The 19,551-nt window shown below is 37.7% G+C and overlaps 1 protein-coding gene across 3 annotated transcripts in view; it reads left to right on the forward strand.

Moving 5' to 3' along the window:
- The window catches only part of MICU3 (mitochondrial calcium uptake family member 3), a 110,673-nt gene extending 99,846 nt beyond the window's left edge, over nucleotides 1-10,827 (forward strand). Inside the window, exons 11-14 of one of the 3 annotated variants that reach the window (XM_047092098.1) lie at nucleotides 3,497-3,605; nucleotides 5,665-5,822; nucleotides 6,888-6,956; nucleotides 9,650-10,827. In XM_047092098.1, the coding sequence (XP_046948054.1) occupies nucleotides 3,497-3,605; nucleotides 5,665-5,822; nucleotides 6,888-6,956 (336 nt within the window). In that variant the 3' untranslated portion in view covers nucleotides 9,650-10,827. Of the gene's footprint in view, nucleotides 1-3,496; nucleotides 3,606-3,824; nucleotides 4,012-5,664; nucleotides 5,823-6,887; nucleotides 6,957-9,649 lie in introns of those variants that run through there. The other 2 variants (XR_006964431.1, XM_047092099.1) reach the window with 2 other exon arrangements.
- Nucleotides 10,828-19,551: the final 8,724 nt, after the last annotated feature.

Genomic DNA, 19,551 nt, shown 5'->3' on the forward strand with positions numbered 1-19,551 from the left:
AAATGTACACCCAAATTAGTTAGCATCTCGTGCAACAATGATTTCAGGAGTAGATCCCTTAATGCCCCTTACCCATTTAGCCCATTCCCCCTCCCACACCCCCTCCAGTAATCCTCAGTTTGTTCTCCATATTTATGAATCTCTTCTGTTTTGTCCCCCTCCCTGTTTTTATATTATTTTTGTTTCCCTTCCCTTGTGTTCATCTGTTTTGTCGCTTAAAGTCCTCATATGAGTGAAGTCATTTGATATTTGTCTTTCTCTGCCTGACTAATTTCACTTAGCATAATACCCTCCAGTTCCATCCACGTAGTTGCAAATGGCAAGATTTCATTCTATACGATTGCCGAGTAATACTCCATTGTGTATATATACCACATCTGCTTTGTCCATTCATCCATCAATAGACATTTGGGCTCTTTCCATACGTTAGCTATTGTTGATAGTGCTGCTATAAACATGAGGGTACATGTGTCCCTTTGAAACAGTATACCTGTATCCCTTGGATAAATACCTAGTAGTGTAATTTCCGGGTCATAGGGTAGTTCTATTTTTAGTTTTTTGAGGAACCTCCATACTGTTTTCCAGAGTGGCTGCACCAGCTTGCATTCCCATTTATGTTACTGATTTTTAAGAGTTCTTTATATGTTCTGGATACTAGAATCCTGTCAGATACGTGATTTGCCAGTTTTTTCTCCCATTTTGTGTGTTGTCTTTTTACTTTCCTTGATAGTATCCTTTAATGCACAAAAAATGTTTACTCATTTTTGACAACGTCTCATTTGTCTATTTTCCTTTTGTTGCTCACACTTTGGGTGTCATATTAAGAAACTATTACCAGGAAGAAAATACAACAGCTCTTCCTCTTTGAAAATAAAGAATACATTGATGTAAAAAAAAAAAAAAAAAAAAACAAGAGGAAGAAACCATTGCCAGTTCCAAGGTTATGAAGTTTTTGTTTCTGTTTTTTTTTTTGTAAGATTTTTTTATAATTTTAGCTATTAAATTTAGGTCTTTGACCCATTTTGAGTTCACTTTTGTCTATGAAGTGAATTAAGAGTTCAACTTCTTTCCTTTAGTGTAAATAAACAGTTGTCCCAGCCCCATTTGTTAAAAAGATGTTAAAAAGAAAGAGGTTCTTTCTATAATAAATGGCCTTGGCACTCATATTGAAAATCATTCTATCGTAGGTATTTGGGTTTATTTCTTGATTCTCAGCTCATGTCCTTTTGATGCTTTAAATTTTTCCGTTAGTATCATCATGTTATTTTTGCTACAATGTAAGATACTTCTTTTCATTCCACTTCTCACAGTTAGGACGTTTTCCTTTCAAGTCCAAATGGTTCATTATAAAAGTGATTCTGGTGGTGAGAGGAAGAAGAAATGACTCTACCTCCTGACACTATCGTTCCCTCACTGCTGTTAAAAATCGAGTGCTTTAAATTATCAAAATGAATTCCCTGTTCTTCAAGTTTATGATTCTCTATTTCCAAACACAAAGAATTTAATCTACACAGAAGAATAATTATATGGTGTTGAATCTGACCTATCTTTCTGAAACATGACATCACTCTTCTGAAAAATCTAAAGATTCAGATGGTGAACATTGTATTCTGTCATACCTCGATTTGCTTTTTAATCTTACGCTCCCTAAAAGAATTGACATTTTTGTTTACACTTTGCTTAAAAATTGCTGTGGCAGCTGGCCACAGCATAAACTGATATAGAACCAGAACAGTGACCGGTTTCCCTGGCAACAAGCTCTCCACATCAAGACAAACCCCTTCTGGCTCACTCCCCCTAATTGATTCAAACAGCCCTTCCTGGAAAACATGGCAATTGGGATCAGGTCACAAAACAAAATCCAGGGTTGGAGTGGCCATAAATGAATATAAGGAAAGAGGAAGAGAAAATAGTGAAGAGAAAAGACAGTGAGAATTCTCCTTGCAGGTAAAAAGCATTGCAGGTGAAGTGGAAATAATGTATACCAAAAATTGGTATTATTATTTTGATGATAAATTGATAATGAATATGATTCTGATAATCGTTTAATCAGTAATTGGCTTATACGAACGTAGACTTTTCTGGTTCTTTCCCTGCCTTTCCAATGCTGCCTTGTTAGTTTCCCTTTCCCTTTTCACGTATGTTAAGGTGAGAAATTATTAAGCCTAAGCTCTTAGCCCTATGCCCTTTTTCTGTTTACTTTGTCAATTATATTAGTTTTGCTGAGAACATAATAATTTAAATGTAGCTCTTCATGGTCAAATGTACGTTATCTGAGATACATGGTGCGTTGAGCTGGTAGCAGTGGTAGTCATTGCAGTTTATGGAAATGACGTTCCGGAGTCCTCTCCGTGGGCCCAGCACTGTAAGTGTGCACTCACGGGGCCTCCTCGTGCTGTCCTGGCAGAGTTATCGTGGCAGAAACAAGTGAAAGTACCCTGCCTCTGGCCTGTTCAACATTTTGATTTTCGCATTGTCATTGTTACAGACGTTAATGGCCAAATGCTGAGTTATATTTAAGGAATACGTGTACAGGAGAAACTGGTGTTTTAGGGGTGGTTTTCCTCTCGTGTTTTTCTTCTTAATCATCATACTTACTCTTAGGGTTTAAAAAACTTAGGCCTAAAATACAGTTTTCAAAATTGAAGCTTTTTAGGTTTTTTTTCCTCTGTTTATTCAGCTTTTTACTTGTTAGGACAGAGTGGCTGCTTCCAAGTTTCTTTCATGCTAGACTAGAAACCAGAGTCCTAGGACACTTCTGTCACCTGAAAAAAGTGCAGTGTTGCGTCGTGCCCGTTCCCTGTCCACCTGCCCTTCCGCAGCCCCTCAGCAGCCACTGATCTACTTGCCGTCACTTTACATAACTCTCGTCTGTTCTAGAATTTCGTATATTGAAATTATATCGCATGTGGGGTCTCATGTCTGGCTTCTTTCACTTGAGCTTCATCCATGTTGCCAAGCCATAGCTGGGCCCTTTGGTATTGTTAGACCACTACTTGTGTATGCATTCACCTGTCATCTGGGGTATTTCCAGCTTTAGGACATTATGAATAAGGCTGCTGTGAATATTTGTGTGCAACTCTTTGTGGAGACGTGTGTTTTCGTTTCTCCTAGGCAAACACCTAGGGATGGAATGGCTAGATTATATAGTAGCTGTTCGTTTACCTTTATAAGAAACAACCAAAGAGGTCTCCAAAGTGGTTGTAAAAGTTTTATTCGTTTTTATTGTATCATTTTTGAAACTTTGTACAGATATGACAGTGTTTTAAAAATATTTTCACCTGTCATGCTAATGGTAGCAACCCTATGCAGTGGAAATAAATCTGAGTGAATTTTACATTCCATTTGAGGAAGGAGGCTTCAGAATGTGCCCTGGAAATGTTTACCTACATGAGATATGGCAAGTGCCTAATCTATTTATGTCTAGTAAGTACAGATGCTTGTTTTAATAAATTTGGCAATACTAAATGTATTTCCATGTATTCTCCCAATATAGGGCATCACATTTGATGAATTCAGGTCATTTTTCCAGTTTCTGAACAACTTAGAAGACTTTGCAATAGCCTTGAATATGTATAACTTTGCAAGTCGCTCTATAGGGCAAGGTAAGTAATCGTCTTTCAGTACTTAGAGGCAAAAAATAATGATCCTATCTTGTTTCTAGGAGCTTTGATAACAAATTAATAAAGTATTTCATATTAGCCATCAAGTCACCTGAAAGTGTGATATATACTTTGATGGGAAATCTGTTTTCCAGCAGAGTTTAGGGAAATATGCTAAATTTTTCCATTAAATTTATTATTGGCCTTCATTTCATCTTATAGAGAAGACTTAATGATGCTTGTAAAGATTCAAAGAGGAAGAAACCTCATGGCCGCTGGTAGCATTGAGGAGTGCGTGTGCACCTATGGAAGAGCCAACTGGCCACGCTCAAACGTCATCACAGGGTGATGTTTGTATTTCTAATCTTTTGCTCAGTCCCTGCTGATCGAGAAGCCTGAATTTTGCCAACAGAGCCCCCTTTTGCTGTGGACTTATGTTAATCAAGTTTTAAGAATCACATATAAATTGTATGTTGATTTTGCTTAATTTACAAAGAAATACACTGTCATAGAATTCAGAATGCTGTCGTCCTCAGGATCAGCTTCATTCTTTCCTTATAGACAAACTTAACGAGTCTAGTCCGTTTTCTAAGATTCTGTAGCTGGGACCAATTTCCCTTCCCTAATGTGTCTTTTGTTTATTATTCTTGCCATATGAGGACTTGCCACTTACGTCTTTAAGGTAATTCTACCTGTGTCTGCCATAATCTAATAAGTGCTAATTCCCAAGTTTAAATCTCAGAGGACAGTCTTGTTTTTCTATTACCAAGTTCTGGGGAGAAGCCAAACTGTAGTCCCTAAATGCTCATAAATTCTCTCTCCCCCCAAAACATAGATACTGAATCCCTCACCTAGCTTCATTCACGTACTCGCTGAGTTAGAGAAACCTGAAAATTTGTCCTATTTCACCCTTGTCTAGTGCAGATGTTCAAAAAAGACATCTCAGCTCAACTACTTTTGTGTTTGAAAACCAAAACTTTGGGAGCCCTGCTTTCACAGACCGGCAGTTACTGCCATGATGAACCCACTAGTCAACCTTGAGAGGAAAAAAAAGTCAGCATCTGCTTACCTGGTTCAGAATGGAAAGTTGCTCTTTTACTGTATGGAACTAGGAATGAAAGCAATCAAATGTGTGCCCTGGCAGGTGCTCGGAATCCGTCTCTCTTTGTTTGCTGTTGCTGCTAGCACTTACTTTCAGGTGTTTACCTCTCAGAAGGACCATTGCGGTAGCCAACCCTGTGGTATTCCTGCCATTATCCACCTTCCTCTCTGATGTTTCCTAGACAGCTCACAGAGTGATCTCTCTAGGACGTGATCCCTTCTACGACACGCCTGCTGTGTAAACTCCTCCATCCCACACTTGCCTGTTGAAGACTGTCCAGGCTCCTCACCTCAGAGTCCCTGTGCAGAGCTTCTCCAGCTTCTGCGTGTCCCCTGGGCTCTGTCCGGACCAGACCACTTGTTGCCCTCCTAGCATGCCCGAGACTCTGCTCTTTCCCCCCACGCCTGTGTTCATTCTTGTCCCCTCCTCTGCCATTTCCCTCATCTCCACAAGCAGAATTCATCCATCCCTCAGGGTTCAGCTCACATACAAATTGCAGCCTTTCCTAATCACTGCTCTGCTCTTTCCTTTCCTTACGACTCCACACTACAGACAGAAGTAGTCACTCATGTCCAAGTTCTCATACACTTTGTTGATATTTGTGTGGTCCTGTGTAATGGTTATTTGGACAGGTGTCTCGTCATTTGTCTGAACTGTAGGTTTCTTGGTAACTTATTCAGCTTAATTTCTAGTACGTCTATTACTTATAGTAGGTGTTCATTAAACATCATCAAATATGAATGCATTATTAACCTAAGATACAGCTACTGCTTGGCCTTTTTAATTCAAACCACATAAATTCTCTGTTCCCTAAAAGATAGCATGATTAATGAAAAGTCGTGTGCTACATAAAGTCATGACCCGTGGTCAGAAAAACTTCTTTTATAACCTTTCTAGTAGTTAACACATATTATAAAAATAATATTAACTATTTCCTCCTTTTCTGTAACATTTATCCAGATGAATTTAAGCGTGCCGTCTATGTAGCTACTGGCCTCAAACTTTCACCACATTTAGTGAACACAGTCTTCAAGATTTTTGACGTTGACAAAGATGATCAATTAAGTTATAAAGAATTTATTGGAATTATGAAAGACAGACTCCATAGAGGATTCCGGGTAAAATAAATTTGAAGCCTATTGATATCCTTTTTAAAAACTGAAAGAAAAAACTCATCTCTGTTTCAGAAACAATTTATACAGATTTTTAAGGATAGAAACATGAAATGTCATATTTGAAAAGAAAACACATAAGGTCATACCTATTTTCAAAAACACTTTGAGATGATTAAAGTTAATGCTTTTTGAAAATATAAATCAGTTTGAATTTCAGTAACTTTCATATCCAGTTAATACGTTCCTCTCCGTGTGTGGGGAGAAATGTCAAATATTTTTTGATTAATTCAGGCTGCACACAGACACTTCAGACTTTCAACTTCAGACTTGGTACTAGACAAACACATAGCATTTTGTACGATGCAGATTTCCACTAGGCAATTTGAGGCTCTTCGGTCACTGCATATTCAGTACTTTTTAAATGGAAAATACACTAAACACCTTTGTTTTGTCTGTTGAAATATTTTTTTCCTGTTAACATCTTCTAATGAAAATTACTAGAAATGTAGTGATTTTTTTTCTCAGAAACATGGTTTAAGTAATGAAATATAGCATGAATCAACAAGTGTTTGCACATTTAACATGTTTGTGGATGTGCCACAAACGGAAGGTTAAAAAAAAAAAAAAAAAATTTTCCATTAAAGCCAGAATGTTCAATCTTCTGTCTTTGGTAAGAATACCCCTAAATGTTGTACATCTAAAAAGAGAAAAAGTTATATATAAAAAAATCGAGATTCATCTTAAACAATGTTTTTAAAGATTTTTAATGATTTTTTAAAATTGGTAAAGATACTGTGTACTTAACTGCCACCTAGTGGTGAGCTGTTAACACTTCCAACTGAGGTCACAAATACCTGAAAGGACATACACTGAAAATCATTTATTTTTCCTCAAAAATTTTAGAGTAGCAGAAGCAGATTAAAATATAAACTATGCTACAAATCTCTGATACTGTGTTTATCTCTTAAATGTTATATATTTTTATTTTTGCTTTATTTATTTATTGCATACCTGTGGCCCCATAATATTTTATGTACATTTACATACTGGTAATCCTCTGTTCCGCAGGGTTATAAAACAGTTCAGAAGTATCCCACTTTCAAATCCTGTCTAAAGAAGGAACTTCACAGCAGATAAGTATGTAGCTTCCCTGTTTGTCTAAATTTGTTCAGAAACAAAGAATCATAATTTATTTTTCTATTATGACACTTAGGAAATAGCTGAAAGAAATAGACTTAGAACTTATTTTTGTATTTTAGCCCATTATTTCAGTTGAAGAATTACACTTCTAATGATTTCATTTTAGACCAGTAATTTAATTTAAGAATTAATCATTATGACAAAGCATGAATTTGCAACTATTACACTGCGACCCAAAAAGGAACTAGAATAAATACTCATCTGACTGGAATTCTCTTGGATGTCTTGAATGAAAAATTTTCTGTTAAGCCTGCAATTCTGTATGTGAGCAGATATAATATGAATCCAAATAGGATTTTTATAATCTGGGACCATTAGCGTCTAAGGGAATATTAGTTAACTATTTTATAGGACCATGTCCAAACATCTGCTGTAATACTAGCAGCTGACTTTTTTAGAATTATTTTAGGTGTCTGGCCCTCTAATAGGTGTTCTTGTACATGTAGTATCTCATTTAATCTTCACGGCTGGATACTCCATGTGACAGCAGAGAAAATAAAGACATAGTGAGTAATTTGCCCAAGATAACTTGCTGGTAAGTGGCCAGCTAGGATTTGAGCCTTATTCTGTCTGATGGCATAGCCGTGTTACTTACGTTAACTAAACCATCACCATCGAGTGCCGTAGTTGAGGAAGATGCCCAAGATTCGTTCCGTTTGTGTCGACCCAAAGAAGTAACTCCTATTTGTTGCTGATCTCCAGAATGAGAGGTTTACTTTCTCTTTTTTTCTTTTAAAAGTGTGCTATTGTAGCTACAAAATTTTGGTTTATTGTGATTTCTTATTAGTTAGGTCCCATCAGTAACAGTTTTGTTCGTTTATATACGCTTGTCAATATACATTCTCGCTGTTTCCCTCAAGCCTGAAACATTTGTACTTGTCTATAGCAATATTTCCCAAAGTGGTTCCATAGGATATCAATGCGTATTACTCTAAAAAAACAACAACAACAAAAATCTACTTAGTCAATCAATTAAGTTTGAGAAGTATCCTAATTAACATGATACAGTAGGTTTCTTCCCCCTTAGAACTTATCAGATCTTTTTTTTTTTTTTTAAACGTTTTTTATTTATTTTTGGGACAGAGCGAGACAGAGCATGAACAGGGGAGGGGCAGAGAGAGAGGGAGACACAGAATCGGAAACAGGCTCCAGGCTCTGGGCCATCAGCCCAGAGCCCGACGCGGGGCTCGAACCCACGGACCGTGAGATCGTGACCTGGCTGAAGTCGGATGCTTAACCGACTGCGCCACCCAGGCGCCCCTTATCAGATCTTAATATGCCACTATTTATGTGTCTTTCCAAGAGGAAACCAAGTGTTCACCATTTTACAAAGCTTTCAAAGCTTGCTTTCTTTCTTTCTTTCTTTCTTTCTTTTTTTTTTTTTTTTTTTATGTAACTCATTTGGGAAACTCATTTTGGCTCTAACATGTTCAGTGGCAACTAGGCTTATTTATTTACGGTGGTAACTGTTGAGCTAGCAAAAGAAGTCAGGTCTCCCTCCTCTCTATTTTAAGGAAGTTTTCACTGCCTTAGAAACTTCACTAACATTAAAACAAAAAACAAGTAGGACCGTACCCTTTGTTCATGTAGGTAGTGTTCCCCACCAACCCAAAATAGTCAACGCTAACACTACTAATCCTGTGTAGTAAGTAGTACATGGAACCCTAGATAAAAACGACTACCTTTATTCTAGACCTTTCGGTTAGCCAAGTTACTTAGCAAAATACTGAAATTTTAAGTTAAAGGAAATGTCTTATGTTAAGTCTTTGAATCTTATATTGTCGAGTGTTTTTATTATGTGCCTTACTGTTTCACATTATTATCATAATAATAGTTGATTAATGTCATCACCTTTTGGTTTCATCGTAAATAAATATTGCTAATATTTTTTCTCATTAGGTACTTCTAAAGCAAAGTTTAAAGGATTATTATCTATATGATGATCCAAGAAGCAAAAATTTCAGAGTAAAAGCAGGTCTCAGATCACAGCATGTAGAAATGAAGGAAAAGAAGAAACACTAAATATGGTTTTTCTTGATTGAATTCTTGAACATAAGACAGATAATATGCATCTTCTCACTAACTGTAAATGTTATGTGTTATCAAGTTGAGCTTTTGCATTGATTTACTGAACTCTGTACTTTTTCATTCCTTTCAGAAGTATATAGATACTTCCAATGACTATGTAAGAATGTATTTTAAATACTTTTTATTTATTAGGAATTTACCTGATTTCAAAATAATATATGACTCCTGGAATCTAGATCACTTAAAATTAATAGCAACAACATATTTTCTTTGGTTTTAGACTGTGAACTTATTTTCAGAAAAATGAGTATTGAGATTTATCTTAGGCCCTTAGAATTGTTGATGAATCCCCATTATTACCAGGTTTTTAAATACATTAAAATAATTTTGAAAAACAAATAGAAATTAAGCTACTATATAAATATAATATGATGGTTTACATCGTACTTTTAACTTTTAAAAGTACTTTACATATACTGTGTGAATCATGTAAAAGTTTTTAAAAGTTTTCGTTTATTGGCCAAAGCCATCAGAATGTCTGATACTCTTTTATGTGTGCGGTAAAGCAATTTCAAATGCAGATTTTTTTTTCTCCAAAAAAGTCACATCTTCATGGTAGAAACCGTGGTGGCTACAGCAACTACTGTCCTTGTCGTGACTGCCTTTAACACGCCGCTGCTCCTGACAGCAGATGGCATGTGTCGTAACGCCAGTCGCAGTGATGTCTTGCAGCCGTGTGACGTGCTGTGCGGGAGTGTTGCACGGTGCGGATGTAAGATGTACACGAGTGATGTCTGTATTTGGTAGAAGTTAAGATTTTGTTTCTTGCAAAAGGACCACGTGCAAAAGTGATGCCAAACAGCTGGTCATAATGAATAACTTAAGTAAATTAATTCTTTCAAAATGATATTTCAAATTCATTAAGTCAAAAGACTTAAAGAGAAAAGAAAAACTTTCTAGAGAGAAACAAAATTAGGTTTTCACATGGAGAAAATAATTTGATAGCATTTAATGGAAGTTTGTTCAGTTAGAACGTATAGTTTATAAAAGGATACTGTACAAAAATAGAACAACGAAGTTAATATATTTATATATTGTATGTGGAAGGTAAGTTCATTTATCTTCTTTTCTAAGATGTATTTAATGTAAATTGCACACACTCCAGCTATCACCTTGCTTTTGCATATGAAAATAGGAAATACGGACTTTGTTTTTGTAAGTTATAAATGTGAAATTGGTAGTTCTGCATCCGCCTATTTATAAAAGTACTGTTATTTCCAAGAAAATGTTATGATTAGCATTGGCTATGTATTTGTTAAACTTTGTACATTCTTTATCTGGCATTATTTATTACATTGATATAGAAATATATATGATTCATGGATTTGAAGATTCCATGCAGTATAATCATTTAATTTCACCTGCTTTGAAGGTTGACTCAGTTGATTGACTAAATGAAAATGCCAACCCACTCATTTAAGATGTCCAAGGTCTATTCTACCTTACACTGAATGTTCTCAATAGTAATTATTTGCTATCCAAAATAATTGAAGACATGCAATTTACTTTCATCTTTGACTAAAAGTTCTATTATCTTGCACACATGGAGAAATTGCTATTTAGAACACTTCTGTCAGTATAGATTTAAAAATGAATTAGCTCATTAAAATTCTTTATAATTCTGTCACTCTCCCAAGGCACACTACATATGCAGGCTTTATTTTTTATCAGTATAAATGAATATTTATTTATAAGGCTGCAACATAATATTCAAAAGGGAATAAATAAAATATTCTGATAAATTAAAATGAAAAAGTAATAAATTGCAGTGATTATATATTATTACCCTTGAACTTTATCATCTATAAATTGGGAGGTAAAAATATCTCACTGGATTGTTGTTTACATCCATTAAAAATTTGTAATGCTTTAATAGTAACATATGAAATACATGTATGCCGTTATTCTCAGTATTTCCATCTACAAATTATTCTTTAGAAACATGAAACTATACATAAATTTTAGTATCGTACTCTACAGAAAGCCTACATGGTAAAAAGTTTATGCTATTTTCTCAGTATCGTTTCATATTAAGAAGTTCATTTAATTTATCCAGTTCATTGTTCTTATGATAAAATATAATTGTAAAGCAACCTGTTGTACATTCTTATAGTATCTTAAAATAAATGTACCTGCCCTTGAATCCAGAAACTTAGTTTTTTGTTTGTACATATATCTGTGGATTAATGTCTTTCTTCAAACTTTGAAAATTTTTGTTGGTTACCAAACCGACATTGATCTTAGTCCCTCTGGTATGGTAATACATGCCAGTGAGATTAATCTTATCAACAGTTTAATAGGTGTAAATAAATCACAGAGCCATAAAGCTTCTCAAAGTGTATAATAGGAATTCATACATTATAGAATTATAGTCATGGGTACTAAAAAGCTTTTCAGACAGTTTTTCATGGTGACTTAATGGAGTATGAATTTTGCTTTACAGAACTGATTGTTTAAATGGCTTAAAATCCTTAAGCCAACACTACAGCAGCCCCCGTTTTACCGATGTTGGCATTTTGTAGGCATTGTTTTACGAAGACAGCTCCTAGAAATTTACTAGTTTTCAGAATACACTCTACCTGATGTTTTATATCCTATAATATGTTAACAGTTTTACATAGTGCTTTTACCTCCATAGGTGTAAAAATATGAATTGTATAATATTCACAAAGTATAAAATAAAAATTGTAAGTGTTAAGAAAGCATTGTGGGTTTTTTTTTCTCTTAATTGGCAGCATTGTTACTTTTTAGTAGTTCATGAAATAATTGTGTGTCCTGCAATCAGTCACATCTTATATTCCGTGAAATACCATATGATGAACATCAGCACAAAGAATTCTCTTTATATCTTTGTGATTATCATTAGGTCGTGATCAGTATTTTTGGCACGCATCTTGAAAACCAAGGATTGTATCTATAATTGTGACTGTCAGCACATAAATGTACAATGCCTAGAGGAAATGAAAACCTTATTTTAGGGGCGCCTGGGTGGCTCAGTCGGTTAGGCATCCGACTTCAGCTCAGGTCATGATCTTTCAGTTGATGAGTTCAAGCCCCACATAAGGCTCCGTGGACCTGCTTCGGATTCTGTGTCTCCCCACCCCCCCCCCCCGTTCTCTGCCCTTCCCCAGCTCACACTCTGTCTCTCTCTCTCTCTCTCTCTCTCTCTCAAATATAAATAAACATTAAATTTTTTTAAACCTTACTATAAAAGTTTTCTGGAATAGATAAACTTTTTCCAGTGTCATAAAGGAAGAGAAGGACAAACAATTATGAGAAATGGAATAGAGAAGTAAGAAGAGACTGGAGAAGGGATTGGAATGAGGACAGATTTTTCAATTGGGATTGAATAGACAGTTTTTAGGAAAATAAATTTAAAGAAATTCAAGTTAAATCAATAATGGCAATACATCCTTTCCCATACCAGATTGAGGAGATGGAATGGTTTGGAATACGCAGTGTTGGTTAAGCGTGTGTAGCAGTTGCTGGTGAGGCTAGAAATTTGAGTGCAGCATCTTCAGAGGGCAATATAGAGTCATGCCTCCGAGTTCTGACCTAGAATTTTACTACTGGGATTGTACTGTCCCAACACACACATTCACAAGTTTGCATGTCACCAAATACATCTTTACAATGAAATTGCATGTAACTGTGAAAAAGAATGAAGTCCGCTGCTCATGCTGATACAGACAGAGATGATCTGCAAGGTATTTTATAAGAGCACAGCAAAGTACGGAGGAGTCTACAATATACTGTTTCTGTTCACAGCATAATTTCATTGCATAGAATTACATTTTAATGTATCTATAGATACAGATACAATGCTTAGAGGAAATAAAAACCTTGTTATAAAAGTTGTCTGGAAAGGATAAACTTTTTGCATAATATATATATATATTATATGGATAATATATATTATATATATATATTATAGATGGACGATATAATATATATACATATTTCTAAAACTCAACTCTCGAGGGTTGAATAACAACCAGCATCTCTCTCCCCATCCACCCTCATTTCTGCTCAGAGGCTGTCACTTTCCAATCTTGTAGCAGTTTCTTTTGGTGTCTCCCTTCCTATTTCAGGTTAATATGTTATACTGATATTTCTTGATTGATTTCATTTTTTAGATTACTAACTGTTGACTTCCTACAAAGGAAGGTGGGGATTTGGCTGTCTCATACAATCCCCCTCTAAGACACACATTTCCCTTCCCCCATCCTTTTAGTATATGTAAAGCATAACTTTAGTTAAATCAATTATTACAGTATCATCAATTATTATATTTCCTTTCTTCTACATCTTCTTACTTTCCATAGAGTTAAAATTTTCTCCTTTTCAGTTTGCTTCATTTTTTATATACTTCTCATGTGCCGACCCATCATTAATCATGCCCATACTCCTCTCCAGAATAAACATATATTGTTAATACGTTGCAACACATCAGGTAATATGTAAGTTCTTAATTATAATGTTAGAAATGCCTCCTGGGACTCCCCATCTTATTGTTCCTTCCACAGTGGTTGTTTCCAGTCCTGATGCAGAACATTTTAGGATTTCCCTTCTCTGTCTCAAAGATTCTATTTTACCTTCTCCATATTCCTGGTCTTCCTTTAATCTTCATATTTTGGAGTGGAACACAATCCTCCATTACTTCCTGAGAAAGGCTGCACGATAAATGTTTGAGATCTCGTATGCCTAAAAAGCATTTACTCTACCTCCTGCGTGGTGACAAGTCGTCCAGGGATAGGAATCTAGGGTGGCACATCTTTTCCCTGAGAACATTGAAGGCATTGCCCTATTGTCCTCCAGCTTTCAATAATTTTCTCAGGAAATCACATATCATTCTGATTCCTGACCTGTTTGGTCTTTTCTCTCTCTCTTCCCCCTCCCCCCCTCTCGAAGTTAATAGAATCTTTTTGTCCCTACTGTTCTGAAATTTCACACTGATCTAACTTGGTAAAGATCATTGCTCACTGATGTGCTGGGCACTCCACAGTTCTTTCAATCTAAAATCTTAATTCAGTTCTGCAAAAATAATAATAACAAAGCAATAATTTCTTCGAGAACTTTGTCCCCTCCTTATTTTCTCTGTCCAGTCTCTCTGGAATTTCTGTTATTTGATACTCAGTCCCCTACATTCTGTCTGTAATTTTCCTTTACTCCTTCTTACTGTTAATCTTTTTATCTTTCTGTTGTCACCTTTTAAAAGATTTCTTGAGATTTTTTGAGAACCTCCTTACTGTCCATTCTCTTGAGCTTTTTACTTATTCCGTCCTATTTTTTAAACTTGTTCTTCAAATTTACCTCCTGTTCTTACTTTGTTTATTTAGTAGCATTTATGCTCTCTGATTATTTTCGTTTCTTTTAAATTTTCTTCTCTTCATTGACTCTTTTTTTTTCTGTTTGTGTTTGGGGTGTCTCATATGTGGGGCTTTTCTCAAATATCTGATCATCTTTTGCTATATGTTCATATTTTAAAACAAATTACAAGCTCTGTGTATATGGAATTAACTTTTGACTGGTGAGTCTCACTTACTGCTTTTCTGGCTGAGTCACTTCATATGACCTTGACTTTTCAGTATTGATGGGTCTTTCTCTCTGGTCCAATTTCTTCTGCCTGTCAGTGCAAAGCCTAGCTGCTCTTTTGTTCTGAGTTGTGTAAAGGAAGGAGTGCTTTATTTAATACCCTTTCCTTCAAATGTACTAGTCTCTCTGTACATGGAATACCCATGGTTTGACCTCTGAAGAGGTTTCTCCTGGTGTGTGAGGGGAGAGGGGATTGGTACAGGAGGGAGCTTGAGATCAAAATGCTTTATAAACAGAATTGCAGTCAATCCCATTTACAGTGCCAGCTTCAGAGGTTTCTGGATCCTTCCATTCTGAAGCCTTTCTGGAACTCTGCAGTGTCAACCTGACTCTTTCAGGGGTCTCTATGTTGCAATCTTTTAAGTTCTGTTTGGTCCAGAAGTTAATTACCATCTGTTTCCGAGATTTGAAAATTGTGTGCCTGTACTCTCTTGTCCTTGAGAAAGAGAGCTATGCTTCTCTGCCATTTTATATAGTTTCAAGAAGGAGTGGGGGAAAGGTGTGTCCAAAAGAATATATTTAACCTCCATACTTAGAATATATCGGGAAGTCCCCATACAGAACTGAACAATGGTCACCTGTGAGGATGGGGCCACAGGTCTATTAAATGAAGGGGACCATACGCTCATATATTTAATGAGTTGTTATTGGACTGTTTCGGTGTTTCTACCATGTTTTTGTTTATTTTGTCAAGAAAAGCACATTTTTTAAAACTTAGGTTCTCAGTCCAGAAAAAGTCGGAATAAACCATGAAGGTCAGGATTTGGGGGGATTTATTCACCAAATCCAGAGTTAGGTAAGTTACTTCTTGAAGTAGACAGAGATGGTTGTAAGAAAAATGAGTCTAATGATGATTGTGAATTTATGGAACATCGCATGATTTCAGCTTGGATGGTGGGAATGGGAAAGGGACTCGTTGATAAGGGCCGACCGTGGAAATCAGTCAGTAGACCTAAAAAGTCGAAGATCGCAGCCATGCTCTCTCACAAAACATATTTTAGTGATGTTTGCCATAAGAGACAAAGACTTGAACTTGGCTCTTAGTCTAATTCAGTATGACATTTTCTATCGTGTTTTCAAGGATGAAGCGAGCAGCTTGAAAGTAAGATCAGTCTACTAGCAGATTTTAAACGGAGATAAAATGAGTTTAGGAATGGAAGGCAATGAATAAAGATACTTCCAGTCTGTGGCATAGAAGGCTTTATTCTGCAAGCTCTGGGTGCTATAAGAGTTAAAGATTCAAGCTGGAAAATCTACAAAAAAAAAAAAAAAAAAAAAAAGACCCATACACAACACTCTGAAAATCTATACTTTTTTAATGTCATTGCTCGTTGGTGCTAAGAGGTTCTCAAGAAAGTGAGTATCTTATATACCGTTTGTGCTGTAATATTTTATTACAGTGAGTGTACAGATTAGCTGTCTCAAAGATTCTTTTGAAATCAGATTGTACATCAAAACTGCATTGTGCCCTGCTAAGTAAGCAAATTTAAGAAAGAGGAGAAGGTGATGTCAAGACTTATTGCAAAATGAACAAATAAAGGAAAAAGATTTGCTTGGTGTTCAGCCTATTAAAGCATAGCAAAATGTCAGTCTTCATTTGTCAACTTAAATGTGTTTTTCCAAAACTTACAAAGATTCAGTCTGCCGAAAGTATCCTTTAGCCAGTGTTTGGACTCGAGAAATAAATTAGGCAACCTGAGAATGCAAAATAGATTATACCAATAATTTTCTCATAGTGATTATTTACCGCATAAATATGTACATTACTAATTCAGATACAGATAGCTGTTGACTTCTTTGTTGTTCTCCCGATTATAAAATTAATACGTGTATTTTTATTCCCCAAAAGGTCAGAGGTAAATGTCTCTTCCACAATAGCTAGACCACCAGATACAACACGCACAAGCATTTCTCATCTCCAGGGATTTTTCCCTTCAAAAAAGAAAAGGTAAATATAAATTTTTAGAATTCTAAGACCTGCCCCCCAAGTAGCCAGAGTGAAGAATTAGAAATAACCCAGAACATAGGTGACAACCAGGAACAACCAGCCAGGGCAGCAGACTTCGCAGGTGCCTGGAACCTGAAGAGGAGGGAGCCTGCAGGCTTTGTGAAGGGGCAGGATTGGCCTGGGGCCAGAGTTCTGTACTGGCAGCAGGTGAGCATATGGAACCTTGGAACAGCAGGCAGGAGGAGAACCTGAATCCAAGGCCCCCTCCTCTGGGCTAAAACCTTCAGGCAGGCCCTGAAGGGTCCTGAGACCCGTGTACCCACCCAGGGACACACACCGGCTGAAAGAAGAAACCAACAGGACTCTCCTGGATTACAGTCATAACCTCTTAAAGGCAGGCAAACCCAGACACGGCCAGCCACTGTGAGAAGCGACAGAGACCGCAAATTAGACCCCAACAAATCAGACGTTGGAACTGAACCCAGAATGCACCAGGGCTCCCTAGGAAACAAGCTGAAGTCACCAAAATGAGTTTCACAACAACACAGAACATTGGGATTAAACAGATATACTTGCCAGATAGAATTTCTAGAAATAAAATATTTAATTGCTGGACTCAAAACCTCAATTTAGAGTTTGGGGTCCAGCCGTGGCTGAGTAGACCTATCCTTCTATCGTGCCGCACATACGCGGGGCTAGACTCCACGAGGCTCCATGGCAGAAGGCCACTACTGGGGGTCACGCTGCGCCAGGGGCATCAGAGTTCAAACCAGCAGGATGTGAAGACCTTAGGGAGCAACCCAACAATTCGATGAAAGACATGCCTTAAGAGTAAGACTTTTCTGGGGGCGCTGAGTGGCTCAGTCCGTGAAGCGTCCAACCTCAGCTCGGGTGACGATCTCACGGTCTGTGAGTTCCAGCCCCACATCAGACTCTGTGCTGACAGCGTGGAGCCTGCTTGGGATTCTCTCTCCGTGCCTCCACCCCCCCACCCCCCCCACCTGGCTTATGCCCTCTCTCTCTCTCTCTCAAAATAAATAAACTTGAGAAAAGAGAGTAACTCTACTCTAAAAGCAATTCTAAACCCATCGTAATAAACCCGAAAATTAATCCACAATAGGCACAAGCTGATCCGCCAGTATAGTGACCACCTGCCCAAACAAAAGTATTCTATACCCTAAGCAGGAAAATGTGACCCTTGGCCAGAGGTAAAATGGACCCTAGAAACGGACCCAGTGGTGGCCCAGATGCTTCAATCTGCAGATAGAAAGTTTAAGAGCGCTTATAAATGCTAAAGGGTTTAAAGAAACAGACTTTGAAAAGGGCACAGCTTTGACTCACCAGATGGTGAAGATGCTGAGGTGCCTCCTAAGTGAGACTTGCTGGAAGTCTGGGGTACCGGAGAGGACGGTCCACAGAGCAGTCGAGCCCTCGGTCATCACAGCGTCCGCGGCGAGCCCTGGGGCTCATCAGGCGCTGGCCAGGGCTGCGGGTGGCTGGGCACAGCCAGAAGCAGGAGCCTTCTGCCCAAGTCTGACGCACTTCCAAGGTTGCCCTGGGATCCCCCGGCCGAAGACAGGCTGTGGGAGCAGTGATCGGGGTCGGGGCCCGGTCCCACGCTATCGGGATCCCAGATATACCACAGTTGCCTGAATTGAGCAGTGGGGGAGGCAGGCGGTCACCAAATCCTAGAGGAGGTCGTATCCTGCAAGAACTTAGCACTGGAAAGACCACACAGGGAACAGGTGGAGTCTGGGAGCCTAGAGACTGGGCCACGCCAGGAGGAGAAAATCCCTTCCTCCTCCGGTGTCCTTCCAGAACCCTGTAACTGACAAGGTTTAACACCAAGCTGGCTGGCAAAGCAGAAACATTTACAAAGCCCATCTTTATTACAGAGCAGGCAAAAGGGGGGAATTGGGAGCTAAAAGGAAATTAATTGATAAAAGCATAATCCACCCCTTTGACACTCAGCTTTCATATGTAACCTCTACACACTCTGGAACGCCATACGCAAGTGAAACAACTCAGTTACGAGCCCAACAATCCCTCGACACACCACTGTGGCTGTTATCAATTACCCGTCAAAATCCATGCCAGTTCCACTGAGTATTCTGTTGCCTAATGACTAAACTATAAAATTAAGCTCCAACAATCTGTATAGAAACATTTTTAATGGAAAAGAAAGAGAAGAGGAATGTTGTTGACATGTACCCATAAGCACATACCTATAAGAAGCAAAAGGAAAATATGACAAGCAACTACAGTCATTTCTGTAACTGGTCACAAGGTCCTAATTGTTATCGATGACTTCTTCCACTATCCGCTCTTTTTTTTTTTTAACATGAAATTTACTATCAAATTGGTTTCCGTACAACACCCAGTGCTCATCCCAACAGGTGCCCTCCTCAATGCCCATTACCCACTTTCCCCCCTCCCACCTCCCATCAACCCTCAGTTTATTCTCAGTTTTTAAGAGTCTCTTACGGTTTGCCTTTTTTTTTCCCTTCCCCTCCCCCATGGTCTTCCGTTAAGTTTCTCAGGATCCACATATGAGTGAAAACATGCTGTCTTTCTCCGACTTATTTCACTTAGCATAATACCTTCCAGTTCCATCCACATTGCTGCAAATGGCAGGATTTCATTCCTTCTCATTGCCAAGTAGTATTCCATTGTATATATAAACTACATCTTCTTTATCCATTCGTCGGTTGATGGACATTTAGGCTCTTTCCATAATTTGGCTATGGTTGAGAGTGCCGCTATAAACATTGGGGTACAAGTGCCCCTATGCATCAGCACTCCTGTGTCCCTTGGGTAAATTCCTAGCAGTGCTGTTGCTGGGTCATAGGGTAGGTCTATTTTTGTGTGTGTGTGTGTCCCTTTAGTTTTCTGTTAACCCTT

Source organism: Lynx rufus, unplaced genomic scaffold (assembly GCF_022079265.1).
Source record: "Lynx rufus isolate CCGP_SWC_20201006 ecotype Redwood Valley unplaced genomic scaffold, mLynRuf1.p SCAF_3, whole genome shotgun sequence".
Taxonomy (NCBI): Eukaryota; Metazoa; Chordata; class Mammalia; order Carnivora; family Felidae; genus Lynx; species Lynx rufus.